The 12,300-nt window shown below is 45.7% G+C and overlaps 1 protein-coding gene across 5 annotated transcripts in view; it reads left to right on the top strand.

The window, feature by feature from the left end:
- LOC106594609 (proto-oncogene vav) overlaps positions 1–12,300 on the top strand; it is a 38,139-nt gene that overhangs the window by 10,459 nt on the left and 15,380 nt on the right. For 3 of the 5 annotated variants that reach the window (XM_045710406.1, XM_045710410.1, XM_045710412.1), the window contains exons 3-13: positions 293–409; positions 4,318–4,376; positions 4,560–4,625; positions 5,000–5,108; positions 6,232–6,327; positions 7,758–7,826; positions 9,936–10,039; positions 10,291–10,390; positions 10,876–10,971; positions 11,195–11,263; positions 11,976–12,148. In XM_045710406.1, coding sequence (XP_045566362.1) covers positions 293–409; positions 4,318–4,376; positions 4,560–4,625; positions 5,000–5,108; positions 6,232–6,327; positions 7,758–7,826; positions 9,936–10,039; positions 10,291–10,390; positions 10,876–10,971; positions 11,195–11,263; positions 11,976–12,148 — 1,058 coding nt within the window. The remainder of the gene's footprint in view (positions 1–292; positions 410–4,317; positions 4,377–4,559; positions 4,626–4,999; positions 5,109–6,231; positions 6,328–7,757; positions 7,827–9,935; positions 10,040–10,290; positions 10,391–10,875; positions 10,972–11,194; positions 11,264–11,975; positions 12,149–12,300) is intronic. The other 2 variants (XM_045710407.1, XM_045710414.1) reach the window with 1 other exon arrangement.

Below are 12,300 nucleotides of genomic sequence, written 5' to 3' on the forward strand. Positions count from 1 at the left end.
TGATGACCAATTACAATGTGATAACTGAACCTATGAAGTGTGACTCAATGGCTTGTGAATAACCTGTTCTGATTAGCCCACTGTATTTCCTGTGTCTTAACTAACCTGATATGATTGGCTTCTGTAGTTCCTGTGTCTTAAATAACCTTATTTGATTGGCTCCTCTAGTTCCTGTGTCTGAATAACCTGATATGATTGGCTTCTGTAGTTCTTGTGTCTGAAATAACCTGTTCTGATTGGCTCCCTGTAGTTCCTATGTCTGAAATAACCTATTCTGATTGGCTCCCTGTAGTTCCTGTGTCTGAAGAACATCCGTACGTTCCTGGGGGTGTGCCAGGAGAAGTTTCACCTGAGGAAGACTGAACTGTTTGAAGCCTTCGACCTGTTTGATGTCAGAGACTTCGGCAAGGTGTGTGTGTGTGTGTGTGTGTGTGTGTGTGTGTGTGTGTGTGTGTGTGTGTGTGTGTGTGTGTGTGTGTGTGTGTGTGTGTGTGTGTGTGTGACATCACCTCACCTCATCTGAACTCTCTCTTGTTCTCTCTGTCTCTCATTTTACATGTACATTTTAGTCATTTAGCAGACACTCTTATCCAGAGTGACTTACAGTTGCAGTACGTTCATCTTAAGGTAGCTAGGTGGGACGATCACATACAGAACATTCATCTTAAGGTAGCTAGGTGGGACGACCACATACAGAACATTCTGAAAATATTCAGACCCTTGGACTTTTTCTGTTACGTTACAGCCTTATTCTAAAATGGAATACATTGTTTTTTCCCCTCATCAATCTTCACACTATACTCCATAATGACAAAGCAAAAACTGCTTTTTAGAAACTTTTGCAAATGTATAAAAAATGAAAAACTGAAATATCACATTTATATAAGTATTCAGACCCTTAACTCAGTACTTTGTTGAAGCACCTTTGGCAGCGATTACAGCCTCAAGTCTTCTTGGATATGACGCTACAAGCTTGGCACACCTGTATTTGGGGAGTTTCTCCTATTCTTCTCTGCAGATCCTCTCATGCTCAGTCAGGTTGGATGGGGAGCATCGCTGCAAAGCTATTTTCAGGTCTCTCCAGAGATGTTCGATCGGGTTCAAGTCCGGGCTCTGGTTGGGCCACTCAAGGACATTCAGAGACTTGTCCCGAAGCCACATCTGCGTTGTCTTGGCTGTGTGCTTAGGGTCGTTGTTCTGTTGGAAGGTGAACCTTCGCCCCAGTCTGAGGTCCTGAGCTCTCTGGAGTAGGTTTTTTGACAAACTCCAAGCTGGCTGTCATGTGCCTTTTACTGAGGAGTGGCTTCCGTCTGGCCATTCTCCCATAAAGGCCTGATTGGTGGAGTGCTGCAGAGATGGCTGTACTTCAGGACCTGAGACTGGGGCGAAGGTTCACCTTCCAACAGGACAACGACCCTAAGTACACAGCCAAGACAATGCAGGAGTGGCTTCGGGACAAGCCCGGACTTGAACCCGATCGAACATCCCTGGAGAGACCTGAAAATAGCTGTGCAGCGATGCTCCCCATCCAACCTGACACCTTTCCAATTCATGTCCAATCAATTGAATTGACCACAGGTGGACTCCAATCAAGTTGTAGAAACATCTTAAGGATGATCAATGGAAACAGGATGTACAGTGGCTTGTGAGACTATTTTATTGCCTTACAACCTGGAATTAAAATATATTTTGGGGGGGGGTTTGTATCATTTGATTTACACAACATGCCTCCCACTTTGAAGATGCAAAATATTTTGGGAACAGGATGCACCTGAGCTCAATTTTGAGTCTCATAGCAAAGGGTCTGAATACTTATGTAAATAAGGTATTTATGTTTTTACATTTTTAATAAATTAGTAAACATTTTTAAAAATCAGTTTTTCACTTTGTCAGTATGGGGTATTGTGTGTAGATTGATGAGGATTTTTTTTAAATGTTATTTGATCAATTTTAGAATAAGGCTGTAACGTAACAAAATGTGGAAAAAGGGAAGGGGTCTGAATGCTTTCTGAATGCACTGTTTCACAGTCTAGTAGGAAAAGACAACCTGTTTTATTTAGGAGGGTGGGGGCTATAGGGGCGGGACGGCCAAGAGTGCTCGGGTTGGGAGGAGCAGTTCCCCTTGCTGTCGTCTGAACGTGTGTGTGTGTGTGTGTGTGTGTGTGTGTGTGTGTGTGTGTGTGTGTGTGTGTGTGTGTGTGTGTGTGTGTGTGTGTGTGTGTGTGTGTGTGTGTGTGTGTGTGTGTGTGTGTGTGCGCGCGTGCGCACGTGTGTCGTCTTTGACATGGGGGTTACAGCAGTTTTCTTTCGTTTTATTCTGCCCGCCTCACAGTCTGCAGCTTCCTGTCAATGTGTCACCACGGTTACCATAAGCCAACCCAGTTACAGGAACAAGTCTTGTTTCTCTTTGCGACCCTAACACAGTCATAACGCAGCCCAGAACACAACCACAACCTTTAAACAGCACAGTCAAGGGGTGTCCACATACTTCTGGCCATGTAGTGTCCATACAGTACCAGTCTTTAAATAACACAGTCAAGGGGTGTCCACGTACTTCTGGCCATGTAGTGTCCATACAGTACCAGTCTTTAAATAACACAGTCAAGGGGTGTCCACGTACTTCTGGCCATGTAGTGTCCATACAGTACCAGTCTTTAAATAACACAGTCAAGGGGTGTCCACGTACTTCTGGCCATGTAGTGTCCATACAGTACCAGTCTTTAAATAACACAGTCAAGGGGTGTCCACGTACTTCTGGACATGTAGTGTCCATACAGTACCAGTCTTTAAATAACACAGTCAAGGGGTGTCCACGTACTTCTGGACATGTAGTGTCCATACAGTACCAGTCTTTAAATAACACAGTCAAGGGGTGTCCACGTACTTCTGGACATGTAGTGTCCATACAGTACCAGTCTTTAAATAACACAGTCAAGGGGTGTCCACGTACTTCTGGCCATGTAGTGTCCATACAGTACCAGTCTTTAAATAACACAGTCAAGGGGTGTCCACGTACTTCTGGCCATGTAGTGTCCATACAGTACCAGTCTTTAAATAACACAGTCAAGGGGTGTCCACGTACTTCTGGCCATGTAGTGTCCATACAGTACCAGTCTTTAAATAACACAGTCAAGGGGTGTCCACGTACTTCTGGCCATGTAGTGTCCATACAGTACCAGTCTTTAAATAACACAGTCAAGGGGTGTCCACGTACTTCTGGCCATGTAGTGTCCATACAGTACCAGTCTTTAAATAACACAGTCAAGGGGTGTCCACGTACTTCTGGCCATGTAGTGTCCATACAGTACCAGTCTTTAAATAACACAGTCAAGGGGTGTCCACGTACTTCTGGACATGTAGTGTCCATACAGTACCAGTCTTTAAATAACACAGTCAAGGGGTGTCCACGTACTTCTGGACATGTAGTGTCCATACAGTACCAGTCTTTAAATAACACAGTCAAGGGGTGTCCACGTACTTCTGGACATGTAGTGTCCATACAGTACCAGTCTTTAAATAACACAGTCAAGGGGTGTCCACGTACTTCTGGACATGTAGTGTCCATACAGTACCAGTCTTTAAATAACACAGTCAAGGGGTGTCCACGTACTTCTGGACATGTAGTGTCCATACAGTACCAGTCTTTAAATAACACAGTCAAGGGGTGTCCACGTACTTCTGGACATGTAGTGTCCATACAGTACCAGTCTTTAAATAACACAGTCAAGGGGTGTCCACGTACTTCTGGACATGTAGTGTCCATACAGTACCAGTCTTTAAATAACACAGTCAAGGGGTGTCCACGTACTTCTGGACATGTAGTGTCCATACAGTACCAGTCTTTAAATAACACAGTCAAGGGGTGTCCACGTACTTCTGGACATGTAGTGTCCATACAGTACCAGTCTTCTGTCTCTCAGCAGTTGGTTGGTCTGCTCTCTTCCTTCTCCTCTACTTCGGGTTTCACTTCTCTCTCTCTCTCTCTCACTCTCACTTCTTTCTCTCTTCTTCAAGACGCTGTAGTTTCTCACTCTCTCTCTTTCTCTCTCTCTCTCTCCATCCAGTTGCTGAGTCATAGCAAAACTGTAAGACAGAGAGGGAGCAATAGAAGCGTTCAGATATATTGTCCCTCTCGTGTCTGTCTTATGTCTCCTGTCATAAATAGGTTCCGTTTACTGTCTGCTAAACAGCTCACCACCAGCATAACCACAGCAAATGAAATATCTAGCATATTTATCTAAGAAGTCTCTCTATATCTTTCTATGTCATCCCATGTCCATCTATGTCATCCCATGTCCCTGTATGTCTGTGTTTCAGGTGATAGACACCTTGTCCATTCTATCCCACTCACCCATCTCCGTCCGGAAGGGTTTCCAGTAAGTTACCAAACTCTACAAACTCAACCATTCTATTTTCTTCTTCATTGGAAAGTAAAACACTATCATTGTCTTCTCTCTCTCTCGACCTCCCCCATCTCTCTCTCTCCCCACCTCCCCCATCTCTCTCTCTCCCCACCTCCCCCATCTCTCCTCTCTCTCTCTCTCCCTCTCTCTCTCCAGGTCTTTCCCAATAGAAGGCTGTATTACCGATGATGATATCTACAACGGTCTCTCTGACCAGATTGAGTAAGTTACTGTCTCTGTGTGTGTGTGTGTGTGTGTGTGTGTGTGTGTGTGTGTGTGTGTGTGTGTGTGTGTGTGTGTGTGTGTGTGTGTGTGTGTGTGTGTGTGTGTGTGTGTGTGTGTGTGTGTCGAATGATAATGACAAATTTTATCCTCCCTCTCTCCCCTCTCTCTCGCTCTCTTTCTCTCTCTCTACCTCCCCTCTCTCTCCTCCCTATCCCCTCCCATCTCCCTCTCCTCCCTCTCTCTCCCCTCTCTCTCTCCCTCCCCTCTCCCTATCCCCTCTCTCTCTCTCCTCCCTATCCTCTCTCCCTCTCTCTCTCCCTCCCCCCTCTCTCTCCCCCCCTCTCTCTTCCTCCTCTCTCTCTCCCTCTCAGTGAAACAGTGGACGAGGATGATGATCTTTATGACTGTGTGGAGGATGAGGAGAATGAGGGGGATGAGATATATGAAGACCTGATGAGGGCCGATGAGCCATCGGAGACGGTGAGAGAACACAACGGTCAATACTACCAGAGATGTGGCTATGTTGTTTTCACACTTAAAGGATGGCGATAGGAGCTGTTTTTACACTCGGGAATGGTCATTTTATGGTTGTGTTATGGTCCTGTTTTATGGTTGTGTTTTGGTTGTGTTTTGGTTCTGTTATGGTTTTGTTATTGTTATGTTTTGGTTCTGTTATGGTTTTGTTATTGTTGTGTTTTGGTTTTGTTATGGTTTTGTTATGGTTGTGTTTTGGTTCTGTTATGGTTTTGTTATGGTTGTGTTTTGGTTCTGTTATGGTTATGTTACGGTTGTGTTATGGTTGTGTTACGTTACAGCAACAGAAGATGGAGGTGAATAACAGAGAATGTTGTGGTTGTGTTATGGTTGTGGTTGTGTTATGGTTGTTTTATATTATGATTGTGTTATGGTTTTGTTATGTACAGAAGCAGAAGACGTGGATAAAGGGATAAGAGAGAATGAACCAGATGGGGTTGTGTTACGGTTGTGTTATGGTTGTGTAATTGTCGTTGTATTACTTTACAGCAGCAGCAGCAGAAGGTGGAGGTGGATAAGAGAGAATGAACCAGATGGGGTTGTGTTATGGTTGTGTTATGGTTGTGTTACGTTACAGCAGCAGAAGATGGAGGTGGATAAGAGAGAATGAACCAGATGGGGTTGTGTTATGGTTGTGTTAAGGTTGTGTTACGTTACAGCAGCAGAAGATGGAGGTGGATAAGAGAGAATGAACCAGATGGGGTTGTGTTATGGTTGTGTTAAGGTTGTGTTACGTTACAGCAGCAGAAGATGGAGGTGGATAAGAGAGAATGAACCAGATGGGGTTGTGTTATGGTTGTGTTAAGGTTGTGTTACGTTACAGCAGCAGAAGATGGAGGTGGATAAGAGAGAATGAACCAGATGGGGTTGTGTTATGGTTGTGTTAAGGTTGTGTTACGTTACAGCAGCAGAAGATGGAGGTGGATAAGAGAGAATGAACCAGATGGTGTTGTGTTATGGTTGTGTTAAGGTTGTGTTACGTTACAGCAGCAGAAGATGGAGGTGGATAAGAGAGAATGAACCAGATGGTGTTGTGTTATGGTTGTGTTAAGGTTGTGTTACGTTACAGCAGCAGAAGATGGAGGTGGATAAGAGAGAATGCTGCCTGCAGGAGATCAGACAGACAGAGGAGAAATACACTGACACACTGGAGTCCATATTACAGGTAGTACTCTGTCTCTCTGTCTCTCTGTCTCTCTGTCCCTCCTTCTCTCTGTCTCTCTGTCCCTCCTTCTCTCTGTCTCTCTGTCTCTCCTTCTCTCTGTCTCTCTGTCCCTCCTTCTCTCTGTCTCTCTGTCCCTCCTTCTCTCTGTCTCTCTGTCCCTCCTCTGTTTCTCTCTGTCTCTCTGTCCCTCCTTCTCTCTGTCTCTCTGTCTCTCCTTCTCTCTGTCTCTCTGTCTCTCCTTCTCTCTGTCTCTCTGTCCCTCCTTCTCTCTGTCTCTCTGTCCCTCCTTCTCTCTGTCTCTCTGTCTCTCCTTCTCTCTGTCTCTCTGTCCCTCCTTCTCTCTGTCTCTCTGTCCCTCCTTCTCTCTGTCTCTCTGTCCCTCCTCTGTTTCTCTCTGTCTCTCTGTCCCTCCTTCTCTCTGTCTCTCTGTCTCTCCTTCTCTCTGTCTCTCTGTCTCTCCTTCTCTCTGTCTCTCTGTCCCTCCTTCTCTCTGTCTCTCTGTCCCTCCTTCTCTCTGTCTCTCTGTCCCTCCTTCTCTCTGTCTCTCTGTCCCTCCTTCTCTCTGTCTCTCTGTCCCTCCTTCTCTCTGTCTCTCTGTCCCTCCTCTGTTTCTCTCTGTCTCTCTGTCTCTCTGTCTCTCTGTCCCTCCTTCTCTCTGTCTCTCTGTCTCTCTGTCCCTCCTTCTCTCTGTCTCTCTGTCCCTCCTTCTCTCTGTCCCTCTGTCTCTCTGTCCCTCATTCTCTCTGTCTCTCTGTCCCTCCTTCTCTCTGTCCCTCTGTCTCTCTGTCTCTCTGTCTCTCTGTCCCTCCTTCTCTCTTTCTCTCTGTCCCTCCTCCTCTCTGTCCCTCCTTCTCTCTGTCTCTCTGTCCCTCCTTCTCTCTGTCTCTCTGTCCCTCCTCTGTTTCTCTCTGTCTCTCTGTCTCTCTGTCCCTCCTTCTCTCTGTCTCTCTGTCTCTCTGTCCCTCCTTCTCTCTGTCTCTCTGTCCCTCCTTCTCTCTGTCCCTCTGTCTCTCTGTCTCTCTATCCCTCCTTCTCTCTGTCTCTCTGTCCCTCCTTCTCTCTGTCCCTCCTTCTGTCTGTCTCTCTGTCCCTCCTTCTCTCTGTCTCTCTGTCCCTCCTTCTCTCTTTCTCTCTGTCCCTCCTTCTCTCCCTCTCTCTCTCTCTCTCTCTAGCTCACTGTCCCTCCTTCTCTCTTTCTCTCTGTCCCTCCTTCTCTCTTTCTCTCTGTCCCTCCTGCTCTCTTTCTCTATGTCCCTCCTTCTCTCTTTCTCTCTGTCCCTCCTTCTCTCTTTCTCTCTGTCCCTCCTTCTCTCCCTCTCTCTCTCTTTCTAGCTCTCTTCTTCTCTCTCTCTCTCATTCTCTCTCCTTCTCTCCCTCCCTCTCTCTCTCTCTGCTGTCAAACGTAACTGTAACTCTGTCTGTGTGCGTAGCACTTTATGAAGCCCCTCCAGAAGTTCCTTCAGCCTCACGACATAGAGAGCATCTTCATCAACACGGCGGTATGGCATTCTGTTCTTCCTTCTGTACAGAGTATTAGTATTGTGTATAAACACTGACTATACCAAACATTAACAACACCTTTCTAATAATATGGAGTTGCCCTTTTGACCTCAGAACAGCCTCAGTTCGTCGGGGCTTGGACACTGCAAGGTGTCGAAAGCATTTCCACAGGGATTCTGGTCCATGTTGACTCCAATGCTTCCTACAGTTGTGTCAAGTTGGCTGGATGTCCTTTGGGTGGTGGACCATACTTGATACACACGGGAAAATGTTGAGCGTGAAAAACCCAGCAGCGTTGCAGTTCTTGACATAAACCGGTGCGCCTGGCACCTACTACCACACCCTGTTCAAAGGCACTTTGATTTTGTCCTGGCCATTCACCCTCTGAATGACACACATACACAATCCATGTCTCAATTGTATCAAGGCTTAAAAATCCTTCTTTAACCTGTCTACTCCCCTTCACCTACACTGACTGAACCCCAATAAGGGATCATAAATTTCACCTGGATTCACCTGGTCATTCATGAGAAGAACAGGTGTTCCTAATGTTTTGTATAGTGACTGTAGAAAGAAGTCATTATCTCCATAGTTGTGTGTGTATAGGGTAAACTGTGTGTGTACAGGGTAAACTGTGTGTGTATAGGGTCAACTGTGTGTGTGTACAGGGTAAACTGTGTGTGTATAGGGTAAACTGTGTGTGTACAGGGTAAACTGTGTGTGTGTATAGGGTAAACTGTGTGTGTGTATAGGGTAAACTGTGTGTGTGTATAGGGTAAACTGTGTGTGTGTATAGGGTAAACTGTGTGTGTACAGGGTAAACTGTGTGTGTATAGGGTCAACTGTGTGTGTGTATAGGGTAAACTATGTGTGTATAGGGTAAACTGTGTGTGTATAGGGTAAACTGTGTGTGTATAGGGTAAACTGTGTGTGTGTATAGGGTAAACTGTGTGTGTATAGGGTAAACTGTGTGTGTGTATAGGGTAAACTGTGTGTGGGTATAGGGTAAACTGTGTGTGTACAGGGTAAACTGTGTGTGTATAGGGTAAACTGTGTGTGTGTATAGGGTAAACTGTGTGTGTGTATAGGGTAAACTGTGTGTGTGTACAGGGTAAACTGTGTGTGTATAGGGTAAACTGTGTGTGTGTATAGGGTCAACTGTGTGTGTGTATAGGGTAAACTATGTGTGTATAGGGTAAACTGTGTGTGTATAGGGTAAACTGTGTGTGTATAGGGTAAACTGTGTGTGTGTATAGGGTAAACTGTGTGTGTATAGGGTAAACTGTGTGTGTGTATAGGGTAAACTGTGTGTGGGTATAGGGTAAACTGTGTGTGTACAGGGTAAACTGTGTGTGTATAGGGTAAACTGTGTGTGTGTATAGGGTAAACTGTGTGTTTGTATAGGGTAAACTGTGTGTGTGTATAGGGTAAACTGTGTGTGTACAGGGTAAACTGTGTGTGTGTACAGGGTAAACTGTGTGTACAGGGTAAACTGTGTGTGTATAGGGTAAACTGTGTGTGTACAGGGTAAACTGTGTGTGTGTATAGGGTAAAGTGTGTGTGTGTATAGGGTAAACTGTGTGTGTACAGGGTAAACTGTGTGTGTATAGGGTAAACTGTGTGTGTACAGGATAAACTGTGTGTGTGCATAGGGTAAACTGTGTGTGTGTACAGGGTAAACTGTGTGTGTGTACAGGGTAAACTGTGTGTTTATAGGGTAAACTGTGTGTGTATAGGGTAAACTGTGTGTGTGTACAGGGTAAACTGTGTGTGTGTATAGGGTAAACTGTGTGTGTGTACAGGGTAAACTGTGTGTATAGGGTAAACTGTGTGTGAGACAGGGTAAACTGTGTGTGAGACTGCCCCCAACATATGAAATCATAATTTCCCTCCTCCCCCCCTCTTACCCCCCTCTCTCGCTCTACCTCCTCCCTCTCTCTCTCTACCTCCTCCGTCTCTCTCTACCTCCTCCCCCTCTTACCCCCCCTCTCTCTCTACCTCCTCCCTCTCTCTCTCCACCTCCTCCGTCTCTCTCTCTACCTCCTCCCCCTCTTACCCCCCTCTCTCTCTCTACCTCCTCCCCTCCCTCTCTCCGACTCTCTCTGTAGGATCTGGCTGTAACCCATCGTAGTCTGCTGGGGGAGATCCAGACCTCTATCTTAACCCTGAAGGCCGAGAACCTTTACCAGGTCTTCATCAACTATAAAGAGAGGTAGAGAAATACACCGTTATCAGCACGGCAAATCTCAAAGGCTTGATTAGAAAGGGATATAAGGGCTGGAAAGATTATGTAAAATGATTATAAACTGGCTGGTTCCAGTCCTGAATGCTGATTGGCTGACAGCTGTGGTATATCAGACCGTATACCACAGGTATGACAAAACATTTGTTTTTACTGCTTTAATTACGTTGGTAACCAGTTTATAATAGGAATTATTGCTTAAATATATCTCTCTCTCCCAGGTTGTTGCCGTATGGGCGGTACTGCAGTCAGGTGGAAGCAGCTACTAAACACCTGGACAAGATGTCCGCCATGAAGGAAGGAGTCAGAATGAAACTAGAGGTGAGAATAGTGGTGGATACATCACCCATATGAAACATGGAGGAGGACAGAGAGGTGGATACATCACCCATATGAAACATGGAGGAGGACAGAGAGGTGGATACATCACCCATATGAAACATGGAGGAGGACAGAGAGGTGGATACATCACCCATATGAAACATGGAGGAGGACAGAGAGGTGGATACATCACCCATATGAAACATGGAGGAAGACAGAGTGGTGGATACATCACCCATATGAAACATGGAGGAGGACAGAGTGGTGGATACATCACCCATATGAAACATGGAGGAGGACAGAGTGGTGGATACATCTCTGAAGTAGCTTATTCTCTTTAATTTACACTGAACTAATCTCTCCTCTCCTCTCCTCTCCTCTCCTCTCCTCTCCTCTCCTCTCCTCTCCTCTCCTCTCCTCTCCTCTCCTCTCCTCTCCTCTCCTCTCCTCTCCTCTCCTCTCCTCTCCTCTCCTCTCCTCTCTAGGAGTGCTCTAAGAGGGCTAACAGTGGCAGGTTTTCTCTGCGTGATCTACTCATGGTTCCCATACAGAGAGTCCTCAAATACCACCTACTGCTCCAGGTACACAACGTGTGTCTGTGTCTGTGTTGTGTGTGTGTGTGTGTGTGTGTGTGTGTGTGTGTGTGTGTGTGTGTGTGTGTGTGTGTGTGTGTGTGTGTGTGTGTGTGTGTGTGTGTGTGTGTGTGTGTGTGTGTGTGTGTGTGTGTGTGTGTGTGTGTGTGTGTTTTATTAACACACATGTGGCTTAAATGCATCACTGTTAATAGTGTAATGTGATTACCAGGAGCTGGTGAAACACACCTCTAGCACTACAGAGAAAGAAAACCTTCGGACAGCTCTAGACGCCATGAGAGTGAGTTGACCTTCCTCTTCCAGACTTTACTGATACTAACAGGACAAGCATGAGTTCCTCTTCCAGACCTTACTGATACTAACAGGACAAGCATGAGTTCCTCTTCCAGACCTTACTGATACTAACAGGACAAGCATGAGTTCCTCTTCCAGACTTTACTGATACTAACAGGACAAGCATGAGTTCCTCTTCCAGACTTTACTGATACTAACAGGACAAGCATGAGTTCCTCTTCCAGACTTTACTGATACTAACAGGACAAGCATGAGTTCCTCTTCCAGACTTTACTGATACTAACAGGACAAGCATGAGTTCCTCTTCCAGACTTTACTGATACTAACAGGACAAGCATGAGTTCCTCTTCCAGACTTTACTGATACTAACAGGACAAGCATGAGTTCCTCTTCCAGACCTTACTGATACTAACAGGACAAGCATGAGTTCCTCTTCCAGACTTTACTGATACTAACAGGACAAGCATGAGTTCCTCTTCCAGACTTTACTGATACTAACAGGACAAGCATGACACAAACATGTGAAGGAGTACTGAGCTGTATTTCTCTGTTTGTGCGTGCGTTCATTTGTACCTGTGTGTGTGTGTGTGTGTGTGTGTGTGTGTGTGTGTGTGTGTGTGTGTGTGTGTGTGTGTGTGTGTGTGTGTGTGTGTGTGTGTGTGTGTGTGTGTGTGTGTGTGTGTGTGTGTGTGTTTCAGGACCTGGCTCAGTGTGTGAACGAGGTAAAGAGAGACAATGAGATCATCAAACAGATCACCACCTTCCAGTTGTCTATAGAGAACATGACTCAGTCTCTGGCTCTGTACGGACGACCCAAGATAGATGGAGAACTGAAGATCAGCTCCTCAGAGAAGAAGTCCAAACAGGACAGGTGTGTGGTGGGGGGGTCACATTGTGTGTTAGTGTGTGTGTGGGGGGGGGGGCTGTGTGTGTGTCACAGTATGTGTTAGTCTGTGTGTGTGGGGAGGGGTCACAGTGTGTGAGTGTGAGGTCTGTATTGTTGTTTTACTACGTTGTGTGTGT

This window comes from Salmo salar, chromosome ssa02, assembly GCF_905237065.1.
Source record: "Salmo salar chromosome ssa02, Ssal_v3.1, whole genome shotgun sequence".
Taxonomy (NCBI): Eukaryota; Metazoa; Chordata; class Actinopteri; order Salmoniformes; family Salmonidae; genus Salmo; species Salmo salar.